The 16376-nt window shown below is 38.0% G+C and overlaps 2 protein-coding genes across 2 annotated transcripts; both read left to right on the top strand.

Annotated features, from left to right (window-relative positions):
• Window positions 1-774: 774 nt before the first annotated feature.
• Window positions 775-1602, top strand: LOC142165154 (zinc finger BED domain-containing protein RICESLEEPER 1-like). Its single transcript, XM_075223771.1, has one exon. It carries the CDS (start codon window positions 775-777, stop codon window positions 1600-1602), a length of 828 nt encoding a protein of 275 aa, XP_075079872.1.
• A 2351-nt stretch (window positions 1603-3953) lies between these two features.
• Window positions 3954-7572, top strand: LOC107791077 (uncharacterized). The gene is made up of 9 exons (XM_016613072.2): window positions 3954-4092; window positions 4198-4316; window positions 5004-5092; window positions 5204-5342; window positions 5760-5834; window positions 5947-6068; window positions 6154-6229; window positions 7077-7136; window positions 7211-7572. Exons 2-9 carry the CDS (start codon window positions 4203-4205, stop codon window positions 7346-7348), a joined length of 813 nt encoding a protein of 270 aa, XP_016468558.2. The 5' UTR covers window positions 3954-4092; window positions 4198-4202; the 3' UTR covers window positions 7349-7572.
• Window positions 7573-16376: the final 8804 nt, after the last annotated feature.

Here is a 16376-nt window from a genome sequence, read left to right as displayed (position 1 = left end):
TTGGTTCATCTTGTAGAACTTTCCCTATAGAGAGTGAGAGTCAATTGCCTATGCAAGTCGATGAAGTTACTACTGAAGTTATTGATGAAACTGGAAAAGAAAACTTATTTCTGACGCATGGAAGCTTTTTAAACCGATGATAATTAATCGTGTCCGTTTTGGTGTTTGTAAGTATTGTAATACTTGTATCAAATCAACAAGAAATTATGGGACATCGTCCATGTTAGATCATATCCGTAGTCGATGTCGCAAAAAGTCAAGTAATTTGGACAATGAAAGTAGTTCCGGGGGTGATGGTAGCCAACGACACTATTTTGATCAAGATGTTTCACGCAAAGAACTTGCTCATGCTATCATTTTGCACGAGTATCAATTGTCCGTTGTTGATTATGTAGGATTTAGGAAGTTTGTTGCTAGTCTCCAACCATTGTTCAAAATGGTGTCTAGGAACACAATCAAGAATGATATACTGAAGATTTTCGATAATTTGAAATCAAAAACTTTTATGTTATTGGAAAAACTCACAAGTAAAATTGCAATAACAACTGATATGTGGACTTCGGACAACACCAAAAAAGGGTTCATGGATATTACAACACATTTTATTGATGATTCATAGAGAGTTCAAAGCCATATTCTTAAATTTATTTATGTTCATGCCCACATGATAAGAATACTTTGTGTAGTGCGTTGCCTAATTGCTTGTTAGAGGGGAATCTTGAAAGAAAAACTTCAACAATTACAATTGATAATTGTAGCACAAACAATGCTATGATGAAAACCTTGCTAGATGAGAAACTTTGTAAAAGGAATTTATTGTTGATGGGTCGAATGTTACATGTGCATTGTGCCGCACATATCTTGAATTTGATTGTGCAAGAAGGACTAAAGGTGATGCAAGATAGTATTAATAATGTGCGTGACAGTGTCTTATATTGGATAGGGTCTTCAGGCAGAATCGAAACGTTTGAAGAAGTTGCACGATTGCTACATATTTCTTATAACAAAAAGTTAGAGTATGATTGTCCTACTCGTTGGAACTCAACATATCTAATATTGAGAACAGTCCTAGAATACAAAGATGTGTTTATGAAGTTGAGCTTAAATGACTTTAGTTGTTTTCCAACCGAAGGGCAATATAGTGCAACAGAAGAAGTTTGTGATACATTAAAGCTTTTCTACCATATCACCGAAGAATTCTCAGGGACTCAATATCCCACTTCTATTCAATTTTTTTCTAAAGTTTGTGATATTAAGCTAGAATTGAAAGCCTTGGTGAAAAGTTTAAATCCTTTGATTAGCTCTATGGCATCAGCAATGGTATTGAAATTTAAGAAATATTGGGATGAAGTGCATATTTTGATGGGTGTAGCTGCTATCTTTGATCCGAAGTATAAGATGAGGTTGATAGAATTCTATCTTACACATATTTATGGTAGAGAAACTGCTTCAGATAAAATTCAAGAAGTTCGAAGCTATTGTGTTGATCTCTTTCAAGAATATAAGAGTAGAGGAGCCGAGTCATCCCAAGCATCTAGTTCAAGTGAAGTTGTTGGTCATGTTGAGGGTGACCGACTGTCTAGTTTTGATAGGTTTGTTTAGTAGCTCGAACATGAACACAATATCAGAATTGGATTCTTATTTAGAAGAAAATATGCTACCCCGCACACCATCATTTGATACTTTAAGTTGGTGGAAGACAAATAGATTAAAATTTCTTACTTTACAAAAAATAGCTCGTGATCTCTTAGTCATTCATGTCTCTACCGTTGCTTCAGAATTTGCATTTAGTACTAGTGGGAGATTGATTAGTCCGCATCGTAGTAGACTTCATCCTGCTACTTTGGAGGCTTTAATGTGTGCTCACACTTGGTTATGGAACGAAATAAATGGAAAGTGATTTTTTCAATGACTTGTAATGTTAATAGTGATTTTCAATTTTAATACTATATCGAGTCGTTTGGTATGAGGTATAAGAAGGTATAAGGGTGGTATAAGAATTTAATACCACCTTAATACTTTGTTTGGTTAGCAAATCAGGTATAAGTTATCCCGGTGTTAATTTTAATACTGGGATAACTTATACCTTATAGAAGATGGGGTAATTAGCACCGGTATAACTTATACCTTCTTCTTAGAAATTATGCAATTGTCATTCTTAATACAACATACCAAACAATGAATAAACAACAATGCCAGCATAACTTATCCTAATATAACTTATACCGGTATAAATCGTATTCCAACCAAACGACCCCTATATGTTTCTTTTTAGGTTTGGCTTCAAAATTCAACAAAGTTTCATGTCCAACATTACTTGACAAAGAGGAAGAGCCAGATTCAAGTTGGCTTACTGGTCGATTGAAGAGGAAGAGAATGTCATTTGTTAATACAATTTCTTTTTGATTCAAGTTGGCTTACTATAGATTGTTGATACAATTTCTTGTGATTTTGTAATTTGAATTTGATAGATTTTGTTGAGTATATTCCTTACTGTTCAGATTTTGTGGCTTACTGTAGTTTGTTGATACAATGTCTTTAGTTTCTCTTTTATCTTTTTTTTTTTTGGTTTTGCGGCTTATTGTAGTTTGTTGATATAAAATGTTCAAAATGCTTTATAGAATGAGGAAAACTGCTTTTCCATCAGTACATACGTAAAGATGAAGTAAATGCTAAATAGCCAATTAGCACTTGAATCTGAATTGGTCCGATTGCTAATTTGCTATCAGCCCTTCAGAAGTTAAAATAATTAGTATATACAATGAAGATGTTCTTTTATCCTAGGTTGATCTGGCCCCAATTCTTATCAAAGATAATTCTGCTTCCTAATCTAAAAACTATATATTTAATTCTGTCCGTCGATACATTGTGCACTGAAAAGCAATGACAAGCAAAAAGGCTGTTTCAAAAAAGCTAAGTAAATGAAAGAGAGAGAACAATTTGGATATAATTAATTATTTTGTTAAAAAAATTAGATTTAAGTCGAGCTTTCTGAAAAAGAAAAAAAATTTATTAAAAATTTGCGGGGCGGGTGGACCCGGGTGGAGTGCAGGGCGGGTGAATGTGGGTTTAAATCCTAAGCAGGGCGGGGTGGGCTTAAATTGTGCGGGTTCAGACAGAATCCGCCCTGCACCCGCACCACCCGCACCACCTGCCATTCCTAATTTTAACACGACATTTCTTCTTAGCATTTTTATTTTTGTAATAAAGAGAAGAAAGAAAACTAGTGGATGTGGCAATGTGTGCTAAAAAATGAGGGAGAAATTAAAAAATAGCCAGGTTTACAAGTGGTCATTCAAAAGTAGCCACAGTTTCAAAAGTAATAGAAATTTAGCCACTTTTCATGTAAAGATAAATTTGAACAAAAATACTGTTCAAAATCCGGAAAAATATTCCATTATATTATACTGGAGTTCCAGTATACTTATAATGGAGTTCCAGTATAATATACCGGTCCAGCATAATATACTGGAGTATATTATACTGGAACTTTCCGCGTGTTGGAGTTCCAGCATAATATGCTGAAAGTTCATACACATGTGCACTGATTTTCAGTATATTATGGTAGAATTTTTCGTGCTGCACCAAAATATTGGTTATTTTGTAATAACTTTACAAACACTGGCTATTTTTAAATGACCAATCCGAAAACTGGCTAGTTCATACTATTTTTACAAAAAAAAAAAAAAAAAAAAACGACGAGCTGCCGGTTCATGTGATGTACAAATGGGATAAAACTCTGAATAGACGTGGACCCCATTCCTGTCCTCTCAAATTTCAAAAGTTGTCTCTTTCCACGCCACAAAGAGAAAAGCATCAAATTCTGGTCATTGGATGGCCCCCCCAACTCCCTCATTAAATTTTCATTCAATTTCTTACTCCTAAATCAACTTTCCTTTCTTATTATTATTAATTCTCTGAGCCATCAGGACGTGGTCATTGGTCAATTCTCTGACTTGTTTGAACATTACGCACCATCTCAATATCCAGTCCTTTTTTTTCTTTCTTTTTTGGGTTGAAACATTCTTGGATGTCTTTTGAAATCCTGCAAAGGGGGGTATTAAGCATTTTACTCATAGCGCAACACTTCAGGTTTTACAATCTTGCTTTTGTATTTTGAATCTTTTGCCTTCAAGATTGAAGTTTTTTTATGATTTGCTGTTTTGGGTTTTTGATATTTCGTGTTTTTCATTGTAGCAAAAATGTTGGTTATTCAGTTGCCTCTTGGATTGATCAACATAGCGGGTCATGCTACCCTAAGTAAAGAATTACACTGGCTCTTTTCTGTTTTTGCTGGTCTCATCATGTGTAGAATTGTGAGTTTCTTTTTTGTCTCTTCTTATATTTGGAGCCACATAAATATTTTTTTTTGGGGTGTGAAACTGGGCAATTACTTGCTCTTATTGTGTGCAAATTTCGAATTTATTGATGTTAAAATTCACATATTTTTGCTCCTTTTGACTCTTAGATTCTAGACCCTTTTTAAGTGTAAAGTGATGCGTTAAGTGAAATATGGCCTACTTGATATTGAAACTTGTAAACATTCTTGCTTGCAACTTTTGGCTTTCTGGTATAATATTTTAATCTATAGAAGGCGTAGATGGTTAGCTGAATGTTTTGGATTCCCTAAAGTATAACCGAATGGCTATGTTGCTCGGACTCCTCGAAAATATCGATGGGTGTGTGTCGGATCCTCCAAAAACAATGTATTTTTGGAGGATCCGACACGGGTGCGACAACTGTTTTGGAGAGTCCGCACCACATATCTGTACTTCTTACAATGCATTCGCTGGATAATATTTCTTTTTTTCTTATTAATTGAAAAAAGAGGAGGCTTTAATATACAATTCTTAGAATGGTATCCTTAGCTCTGCCAAGAGTTAGAACTCGTATGCCTTCTTTGGCTTTCAGGTTTCTCTTGTCATGGTAGTTCAGAAACAAACTTTTAGCATGTGTTATTGCTCTTCGTCTTACTTTTGAAGGTGTTATTTCTTTTGTTGAAGGTTTATCAATTAACAGGTACTATAAGCCCTTTGTTCTTCAATGGATATATTAAACTTGATGACAAAAAGAAACTTGAATGGAACAACAGGTAGTAATCTTACCTTTCATGTGAATTTTTTATTTTTTTTCCATTTTTAGTGATATAGCTTGTGTATCTTGGTTGTTGTCAGTGTCTTACTGAGGACTCTCTTCTTTTCAGAGGATTTTCCACTTTTCATGCGCTCCTTGTAGCGGCTGCTTCTCTGTATCTCTTGATTGAATCAGATCTTTTCCGTGATGGTGCTCCGGATGACTTAATGATCAATAGAACATCAGCTTTTTCAGACACCATACTCGGGGTATTAATGCCAATACTTCTGTCATTGGCTTTCTTTTAGCTTACAGATTCAAATGGCTGCCAAGTTTTCTCTATATTGTTAGTTAGTCAGATTTGACGTCTTAAATAACAATTACTTTAGCTGACCAAATGTTTTATCCAAATTGTGAAGTATGTTAGGCAAGTTTGATTATTAACACCGTTGGGAGAGCAAAATGCTTAATTCATATTCCTATTGTTTTCAGTTTCCTAGGGTAGTAACACAATTGCGGCTTTACTTTCCCTGAAGGACGTAAATGTGATAATGTTGTCTTGGTTTTTTAAGGGTTCTCATAGCATATGAACTACTTCGTTCTCCATCATCTAATTCAACTCTAGCATTATTATGCTGGATGTATGTTCTATTCTCAACTCTAATGTTATTTGTATGGTGAAACAGATCTCCACTGGCTACTTTCTGGCAGACTTGGCAATGATTTTCTATTACTTCCCAGCCTTGGGTGGAATGGAGTATGTAAGCATCAGGAAGTAGTGTATTTTCTTCTATAATTATATCGTATAGCTTGGGGTGGCTGTAAGTATCAGGAAGCAATGTTTTGCCTTTGAATCTTGATTTGCTCCTCCAGGTCTTACATCACGGGCTCTCAATGTTTGCAATTGTTCAATCCCTTTTAAGTGGTCAAGCACAGATATATATTTTTATGGTACTCTTTACCGAGAGTACTACTCCCTTTGTCAATTTAAGATGGTAAGAGCAATAGGCATCTTCCATTCCTTGTCTTCTCTAAACCAAACATTCTACATTAGTGACTTCCATCAATATGTGCATGCAGGTACCTGGATGTTGCTGGTCAAAAGAACTCTAAGCTCTACGTCTCCAATGGAGTAGCTTTATTTTTTGGCTGGCTGGTATGGTGTATGAGAATACATTTTCTTCTGTCTTTGTTCTTGCATTTATGTGGATATAGCATGTTACTTATATGAAGCTAAGCTGGGATGGCTATTCAATTTTGGACAAATTAATTTGAATTTACGTATACATCTTTGCTCATAAATTGGCAAATTGTTTTTCTTTTTTTTGGTGGAGGAATATTATTTTGCACAAGATACTTTGGATTTGTCCTCAAGACAAGTGTGGCTAACTATCTGTAACATTTGCTTCTATTATGTTCTGTTCAAGTGTAACAACTAGTTTTGCGTCTATGTTGCTGAAAATTCTTAAGATCAATGCTGTCCTGGACCTTGCAAATGGGTAGTACATGCCTTGAGGTTTTTTGTTCCTTGTTTATGTTACAAGGATGTTAGTTAAGCACTTTGTTTGTTTGATATGATTATCTTCTTTTAAACAATAATTCAGCAACTTTTGTAGTTGGAAATCCAAAAATATTATATTTGTGACCAATAGATCAAAATATCCTCATTTTCAGAAACCACAAGAGATTGCCTGGGTTTTAAGCAATATTACAAACTTACTATAATACTAAGTATTTTCTTTGAAGTTAAGATTAATAGGATCACGAATCTTTTAATCAAGAATTTTGACTTTTTCCTCGAGTAATTTATGAAAATAGACGGAAAGGTCAAGTTAGCTGTATGTTTGAGAAAGCAAAATCTTGAATTATTATTATTTCTTATTCTCATTTGACTTGGTTCTTTTTTTTGCTTTTGATTGTTAACTTTTGTCGCCAAGAAACTTCTGATGCTAGCTTTTAAACTTTAATTTTTATAACCGAGGTTTTTAATGTGATGCTTTCAGGTTGCAAGGATTGTTTTGTTTCTCTTCTTTTTCTATCACATGTTTACCCATTTTGATCAGGTAAATACCTATTTGCACAACGTATAGAATTTTAACTGTTTTAAGGCCTATTTCTCTTACACTTTGTTCTTCAGATCAAGAAAGTTTATCCACTGGGCTTCTATAGCTTGTTAACTGTACCTCCTGTTTTGGCACTGCTGAATATTGTCTGGTTTTGGAAAATCGCAAAGGGTATGATTAAAACTTTGAGAAAGGCGAGACACAGCCAGTAGGACGAGTCTTTTGGAGCTTGTGCAGTAATTTACTAGATTTGAGGTTTATGAAATTAACCTCTATGTACAGTTATTACTCCTTGTTTTTGTCTTTCAAATGTGTACTACTTCATTGAGTTACTGAACCAACAAAACAAGTGAGAACTAATTGTAAACTAACATTTCTACAGTATCTTTGTCCAAACTTATTAATCATAAATGTGTCCAAAATCTCTTTTCAGTAATTGATAGTGTTAGATTGCTCATTGAATGTGATGTTGTCTTTGCAAGGCGAAAAGGAGCCAATTTAGATCTTGTCAAATTTCTGGCTTGTTCTATCACCTATTTTTCACATCAATGTATTACTTAATCATGATTAATTTATATTGTTTGACGTAAACACTGGATTTTCGTTTTTTCAGTCTGCACCAATGCTCATGTTGGAAAAAAAATACAGTACAATATTGGTTTGTTGAAACCAAGGAAGATGTGGAGACAAAGTCACTTCTTTAACCCTTTTGTAGGTGGAAATTATGTATTTATAAAAGCCCGCGAAATGTTGGATTTCTTTCCTTTATTTTTTGTTTTTTAATCTGATGAAAGATAATCCTTTCGGATAAAGCTAAAACTGCTACGTAAAATAGCAACCTTTACAGTTCAACATGCACGTTTCTTGGAGAGATTCTCCTGCACAATTTATTTTTAAATCATATTACCTAGGACAAAAAACACCAGAAATTATGAAGAAGAAAGATTCTCTCCTTTTTTTTTTTCTAAAAAAAAAGATGGATGATCGAGCAGGCAAGAATACAATAATGAGCATCTACGTTGTGCCTGCCCCATGAAATATTATAAACGAGGACTCTTGTGAGACAAACGACTTGTATTATAATTGGTTTATTTTAATTTTGATAATTAAAAATCGATTAAATTGTTTTGTTTGATGTTAATAAAAAGTTAATCCAATCCAATGGTGGACCCTTCAACCCTATTGGCCTGGTTATCTATTTCATAGTAAATTAATTAAAATGAACGGAAATAATAGAACATTTCTCTGACCAATTGTAACGACCTGACCGATCGTATTTGAGTATCAGGACCTAGTTCTCCTATTTGGTGCTTTCTTAGGTTAATCTGATGATATGTAACTTGCAGGGACGGGTGGTTTGGTTTTGGTGGGGTTTAGAGTGAGTTGGAATACTAAATTTCTATTTTTGGAAGCCTTAAGTTGTAAGAGTTTACCAAGGTTTGATATTTGTATTTACAATCTCGGATGGTGATTTGAAGGTTCCAATAGGATCCTATGATAGTTTTGGACTTGTACGTATGTTCGGATTGAATTTTGGATATTCCTAGAAAGATTCGACACCATTTGTTGAAAGTTGATAATTTGAAGAACTTAAGAGTTCATAAGTTTGACCAAGAGTTGTCCTTGATGTTATTGAGCTTAAATTGGTGTTCCGAGACGTTAGATAGGTCTATATAGTGAATTGAACTTGTGTGCAAAGTTTGAAAGTAATCCAAATTGTCCAAGTGTGATACACTCTTTTGAAAGAATGAACATTTAAGAACTTAAGAGAAATTATATTCGATTTGAGTCTCTATATAGGGTATTTAGATTTGTAGGAATGATTAGATGGAGTCCTTAGGGGCTTGAGTGAGTTTCTGTGCATCTGGGGCAAGTTTCGAAAAAATTGAGCTGCTGAAACAGAAATTTTCTGCACATGACCTGACTTCAAAAGAGCATTTCTCCCAATCTATAAAGAATTTTGAGATGATGATGTTTTGATGAGATTGTATTCCTTTGAGTCTAGTTTCTGGTGGTTTAAATTGTTTGTCATCCCGACTTTTTATAGGAGTAATGGTCATTTTACGGAAGGGTGTCAGTGCAGTCTTGAATGTTGGTGCGATGGATTTGTGGCCCACATTCTACTTTTGCGGCCCGTAGACTTGTTTAGCGGGCACCTACGAACATTTTTTACAGAAACTTTTCGAAGCTATTTAAGGATGACTTTTATGATTTTTATTTTATTTTCTAATTTTTGGAGATTATTTTGAGAGTGTGGGGTTAGGGTTTCACCTTCAAGCTTGAGGTAAGTGATTTTAACCTAAATTTATAGTTTATACATGAATTTATCGCTAGATTCAATATCAAAATATAGATTTGAACAAAGAGAAATTGGGGGGTTTTAAGACCTAGAGCTAGAATCATCCAAATTAATTTTTGAGTATAAAAATGGACTCCAAATGGAAAATTAAGCATAAATTTGAACTAGTGGGTTTATGGGTAAACGAAATCTAATCCCAGATTCGGGTTTAAATCATGTAGGCCCTGGTTGACTTTAATTATTTTTTGGGAATTGATTAGCTTTATTATTTGGAATTGATTCCTATGATTTTATTTGACCTTATTGAGTATTATTTGATTAGATTTGAGCCGGTTAGAAGTAATTTCTAAGAGAAAGGTGATTTTAGAGGGTTGATTTGGCTTTCAAAGGTAAGTATCTTGCCTAGACTTTGCTTGAGGAAATCTACCTTAGAAGATCAACTTTATTTAATTAATTTCTATACATTGGGTGCTTGTATATGCGTGGCGCCGAGCGTATATGCAAGTGCCATGGGCTATTCATGCTCGAGGTAGATCTTAGGTTACTTTATGCTTTGGATTTACATCACATGCTACTTATGACTTGTTATTATTTTTGTGTGATTATATGAACTCTTTTAATTATATCAGAAACTATGTTTTAGGATTTTGGTACCTTGTGTGACTACGTGAAATCTCTTAATTATATTAGAAACTATGTTTTAGGATTTTAGTACCTTGTTGACTGTAAATGTCTATTTTTGACATCATGTCCTACTTGTTTTAGTTGTACTCATATTGTTCACATGTACATGTCTTTCCGAGCGCTTCATGTTCATATATATATATATATATATATATATATATATATATATATATATATTATTTAAAATAATTTATAATTTATGCACACACTCCGGATATGAAAACTGTCATATGGACTACGGTTGAAGCACATGAGTTTTGTATGGGTTAAAAAATTATCATCATTATATGTGGGACAAGTCATTAAGAGAGCCTTCGAAGGCTGCCATGTGTCATCGATGTGTTTTCAACAAAGGACGAAGGCGAGGTCGAAGTGACCGACAAAGGATAAAGGCGAGGTTGAGTTGACTCAGCAGAAGGACGAGGACGAGCACTCCCTTTAGCAGGGCACTAACGACTAGTTTTAGAGACAAGACCTTATAGAGAATATTCTCAAAAATATTCCTTCCATTTATACAATTAAAATTTTTGTGGACCATGTACCCTTATAGATAGAAAGAGAAAGGATTGTATAGGGGATTGGACACTCATTGTAAAAAAATAACACCTTGACATTCTCTGAAGATTATTGCTTTATCATTGACATACAAAATAAACATTTTCTTTAGATCTGTGCCTATCTTTTCTCCCATGGTCTAAGGAGGATCTGAATATTCTACGGCTCATCACCATCCATCTTTGTCATAGGGAATATCAAAGAATCTCACCCTTTTTGGGTGACTCGCTCGTATTTATTTACATAAATGTCATTCATTATCATTTATCGCTATTTAATGTTATCCTCTTTATTCTTGGGCGATTGAATATCGCTTTATTGTTGCTATTTATTACTACTCGAATAGTATTTGCGACATCTCATTACAAAATTAGTTAACTGATCTTTTGAATATTAATATAGGCTAAGATTAACTCTATTCTATTAGAAAATCTAATTGTTTAAATCTAGATCTAAATTTTGGCTCAAATAGTTTGGCGCCGTCTATGGGAATCTTCGTAGCCAATATTTTAGTTTCCATTAGATCCATAACTCACGTGACTTGTTAATCTAACCAACCACAAAGTTTATCTCTTCTCTTTGTGCGTACAAAAGCTTCCATGGAGATGATCAAGGAAACAGAACAAGGACAACAGATAACGTTTCCCTTAACCTCATGAACGCCATCAACGAAGGCGATGGCACATAGGGCGAAGAAATGACTCCCACTACCTCCCCCAGGAGAGAGAGGTCACCTTTCCCTTTTTGCAACACAACAAAACCAAATGAGAAAGGAGCCTCCATATCTACGGGAGAAAGGGCGCCACTTGCTATGAAAAAACTCCTCAAAGCATCGCTAATTGATACTCTAGTCAGTGTACTCAGTAAACAAGCTCCATGCACGACCACAGAAACCATGAGAATCGATGTAGAATAACGTGGGAATGAATAGGATGACCAACCAGACCCTCCGACTCCAGATAAAACTCATACTATTACTGCCAATACAGGTGACAACGTCCTCGCCACCGCACTAAAAAGAACGAAGGAAATGAAAACGAGAACAAGGCACTCAAAGACCATATGAAAGAGCACCAAGAACGGGTAGACAAAATACCAGTGCCCTTAAATTATTACAAAAAAAAGGGATGATGGCAGGTTTGTGGAATAATCGTACAAAGAGAAAGCAGCCCCATATGCCATACCAAAGACCTTCAAGATGCCCACATATCTCAGAATCTATGATGGGATAACCCATCTCGAAAATCATGTGACTCACTATATTACCGTTATGAAAGGCAACGACTTGACCAAAGAGTAGGTGACCTCCATCTTGCTAAAAATATTTGGCGAAACCCTCACTAGAGGGGCGTTGACATGTTATTCACAGTTACCATCCCGTTCCATAGAAACATTTGGAAAAATGGCTAACAAGTTCGTGACGACGCACACTAGGGCCAAGAAAGCTGAAACAAGAGTAAATAACATCTTTGCCATTAAGCAGTCCTCAGGAGAGGGACTAAGGGACTTCCTCGCCCGATTCAATAGGGTGAGGATGATCTTACCAAATGTTTTTGAAGGGATGGTAGTGGGGAGCCTTTCAGAATGGGTTGAGCAAGAAGGTTCGAGGGACCAAAAAGCTTCTGAGTTGGCTGATGAAGTATCCACCAACCACTTGGGACGATATCCATAATTCCTACTGTGCCGAGGTCAGACTAGGTGATGACGACCTCAACGAACCAACTTGATGGCTCACCTCGGTACAATCTGAGCCTAGGAAATAACAAAGAGGTAGTACGAGGAGAGACCATCCAGTGTCACGGCGGGGCAGGGAACGACACCAACCCTATGTCAGGACCCCCGTTCTCTCCTTTCGTTATGAAGATTGCCTCTCTAAGCTATGATCAGGCACTCACAGGAATAATCAAGGTATTCCCCCTTGTTATCTGCTCAAAAATTTTGTGTATCGCCTATAGAAGTGGTCTATGCTCTCGAGAAGCTCCGAACAAAATTTAAATGGCCACCCAAGATGAGGTCGAACCTAAATACAAGGAAATCTCACGCCCTCTACGAGTTCCACCAAGAACATGGACACAAAATAGAATATTGCATCGCCCTAAGGCTAGACGTGGCAAACTTGCTACAGCAAGGGCACCTAAAAGAACTACCAGCAACAAAAGCAGGAACACCTTGGCATGGGGTTGAGAATTCCCAGGCCCGCCAAAGCCCCCTTCACTAGCTCATACCATCAATATGATTATTGTGGCAGCGGCGATGCATCTATCAATGTCATCAAATTCACCACGACCCACAAGCTCAAAAGATCGATCACACATAAAGGGTAAGACGAATTTGAAAAAAATATCACATTCGATGAGTCAGGTGCTGATGCTTTGGCTTTCCTTCATAATGATGCACTTGTCATTACTATACGAATTTTAGATACCGATGTTGAGAGAATTATGGTGGATGATAGAAGTGGAGCATGCATCATCCATCCCTGAGTGCTCGCACAGGCGGGACTCGAGAATGAGATAGTGCCACATTGCATTACAATAACTGGTTGTAATAATTCAGTTGAACGGACTTCGGGAGAAATCATGCATCCATTTCTCGCTGGCGGAGTAACTCTAGAGATGAGATTCCATATCAAGTACTAGGACACTGCATACAATGCCATCATGGGACGACCATGGATACACCCCACGAGAGCCGTCTGATGTTCGGCAGAAAATACATATATAACCATTATTGCCTCACATTATAGAACTTTTAATCATCTTTTGGGTATTAATTATATCGCTTTTTTCTTAATATTATATTTTAATTATGTAGAGATTTGAATATGAAGAGATTTGGAGCAAAATTGAATAAAAAAAATAGAAAAGAAGACAAAAGGGGGGACACCCTTTGGTTTTTGCCCCCCCCCCAAGTGTAAGACACAAGAAAAGGGAAATACAATCAAGCATGGAATTGGAATTGAAGAACGCAAAAAACGCTACTACATTTTGCACCAGGGCCAGCGCAAGGCGCTGCCCTAGACACTGGGTACAAGATTTTTCCTTCTTCATTTGGGACAAGGTTATTTCGGTGCCATATGGTCCCAACTTGTATAAAAGGGATTCTAAACCTAATTTGGAGGATATCTAACATACTTTGAAGGAGAATTTACCTGGAGGAACACACAACACACTTGGATGAGGCTTCTAACTAGTTTTTCTTCTCTTTTCTTCTTTTAATTTCATAGTTCATTAGTTCTGTCATGGGCGGCTTTCCAGCCGTGCCCCATGACCCCTTGGGCGCACCCCGTGGCGTCCTAGAAAGCCTTCCAATGCCTAGCGCCACGGACGGCCCCGTGGTCTTGGCCGCGCCAAGTGATAAGCGCGCATGTGCCTCTGTCGCCCCACCGATATCCCTCCCCAGCGCCCAACCGCAGGAAGATACCAACAGCGTCGCGCGCGCAGACAACGCCGCGCGCGCAGACCCTGATGCCAAAGACTATGCTGCCGATAACGGACCTGTTTTCTGCCTTATAGCAAACTAAGTCTTTTTCATTGTAAATATAGAGTAGTTTTATTCCATGTACTTCCATTATGTTTCTCTAGCTTAATCAAGTTTAGTCTTGTAGCTTTGGATTATTTTTTTTAAGCATTATTAGGGGGATCAAGCAATCAAACTTTCTAGCAAGCAAACAATTCTCTGTACTGGTGTCTCTCCCCCTCGACACCGCGTTACCTTTCTGTAATAGCTTTCATTAATGCAATCAAGCTTTCTTTCATTCTCAATTCTCATTCATGTTCTCTCAATTGCTCTTGACATTGGTTTTCCCATACGACACTGACAATCTAGTCTAGCATACGGAGGTGACCTCAGTTGGCGGACAACAACTGCACTGACATCAGTTGCTTAGCCTTACGTCGCCCTTCCAAGGAATCTCAGGAAGGCGCTGCGTAACAGTTGGTATCCGAGCCTAGGCTCGACATCGGACGAGGGAACGCATTTCCATTACCACCATTTCTGACCATGGTGAATCATGGGGAACGCAATGCGGCGCTTGAACAGACGGTTGACGGATTACTGCCCATCATGGATACGGTGCCTGAACTAAGAACCAGCCTAGGGCAAAGGTTGGATGACTTGGACCGCAGGGTGGTCCAGGCCGAAGTTGACATAGAAAACATCAGTCGTGACTCCGAGGGAGATCGGCAAACGGCAGCCACAGAGGCAACTGAAATTTTTGGCAAATTCGAGGGACTCCAACAGGAGCGTGCCGAGGATTTAGCTTACAGACAGGGTGACTGCCATGCAACAAACTATTGACGACTTGACAGACAAGCTCAATGTTGTCAATGTTGTTTTACAGGGCCTACTGCAAGGCGGTGGAAACCAGATCGAGGGCACTGCAAACCCCACTTCCGCGACACAAAAACTGAAAATTCCTGAGCCAAAGCCATACAGTGGAGCTAGGAATGCCAAGGAAGTGGAGAACTTCATCTTTGATTTCGAACAATATTTCGATGCTGTTGGGGGTCTAGAAGAAGCTAAGAAGGTAGCAACTGCTGCCATGTATCTTCAGGGTGATGCTAAACTCTGGTGGCGGGTGAAATACGAAGCCATAAAGGCCGGTGAAGATGCTCTCGAAACATGGGCAGAACTGAAGGCAGCTATCCGCCTACAGTTCTTCCCCAAAAATGTTGAATACAATTCAAGGAGAAAGCTACGGGAGCTCCGCCAGACCAAATCTGTGCGGGACTACGTGCGGGAATTCTTCGCGCTCATGCTAAGCATACGTGACATGGGGGACAAAGACAAGCTCTTCAGTTTCCTAGAAGGGCTGAAACCTTATGCCCGTATGGAGCTACAAACACAACGGGTAGATACCATTCCCAAGGCGATCCAAGCAGCTGAATGCCTTGGGGACTATCAAATGGAAGCTCGGAAGGATAGGCCTCAACCGCCTGCCCGAGCGGGATTCAAAGGGGGCCAGTCTAGCAATGGTAGCCCTAGCAGAAGTGGGGGAGATCGGAGCTCAAGCAAACCTAAGGCTCCCTCCACAGGCAGCAACAGTGTTGCGTCTAACAACAATGATCGGGGGAGGAAGCCTCCTTCAGGATGCCGTCATTGCGCGGACCACATTGGAACAATGAGTGCCCACATGCACAGATGAACGCCCATCAGACTTTTGATGATGGGACGGATGACGATTCAGACGATGCGGATCAGACTGAACCAGTAGGTGCTTTCAATGCAATTGTTGGCTCCATTTCTGAGGCATTAGCAGAGACTAGTGCTGGTATCCGTAAGAAGAAGGACCCATGTCCAGTCACCAAGAAAGGGAAAAAGAAGGCGGATGATGAGACTCCTCTTAAGCACGAGAGGACCTTAATGTTCGTTGAGATAAAGGTGAATGGCAAGCCCATTCGGGCCATGGTAGACACGGGTGCTACCCACAACTACTTAGCCTCGACTCAGGTGGAGCGCCTTGGTCTAGTTGTAGGGAAAGGTAGAGGCCGTGTCAAAGCTATCAACTCACCTCCCCAGCCAGTGGGTGGAATAGCCAAAGAAGTACCGATGAAGCTTGGCCCTTACGAAGGAAAATTCAACCTGCGCGTGGTGATCATAAATGACTTCGAGTTGATAGTGGGATTGGAATTCCTGAGGCAAACCAACACCATGCCTGTACCGTATGCTGACATGTTACTGATGATGGGAGCAAACGGGAC

Source organism: Nicotiana tabacum, chromosome 10 (genome assembly GCF_000715075.1).
Source record: "Nicotiana tabacum cultivar K326 chromosome 10, ASM71507v2, whole genome shotgun sequence".
NCBI classification, from domain to species: domain Eukaryota; kingdom Viridiplantae; phylum Streptophyta; class Magnoliopsida; order Solanales; family Solanaceae; genus Nicotiana; species Nicotiana tabacum.
The sequence above is the reverse complement of the archived record's forward strand: the minus strand, read 5'-3'. Positions and strand labels throughout refer to the sequence as shown.

Bases quoted from the DNA above. Each gene is read 5' to 3' on its own strand.
- LOC107791077 (XM_016613072.2), top strand. From the start codon at position 4,203: ATGTTGGTTATTCAGTTGCCTCTTGGATTGATCAACATAGCGGGTCAT. The intron at 4,317-5,003 runs GTGAGTTTCTTT...CTTTTGTTGAAG, and splicing joins GTCTCATCATGTGTAGAATT to GTTTATCAATTAACAGGTAC. The intron at 5,343-5,759 runs GTATTAATGCCA...ATGGTGAAACAG, and splicing joins TTTCAGACACCATACTCGGG to ATCTCCACTGGCTACTTTCT.
- LOC142165154 (XM_075223771.1), top strand. From the start codon at position 775: ATGAAAACCTTGCTAGATGAGAAACTTTGTAAAAGGAATTTATTGTTG.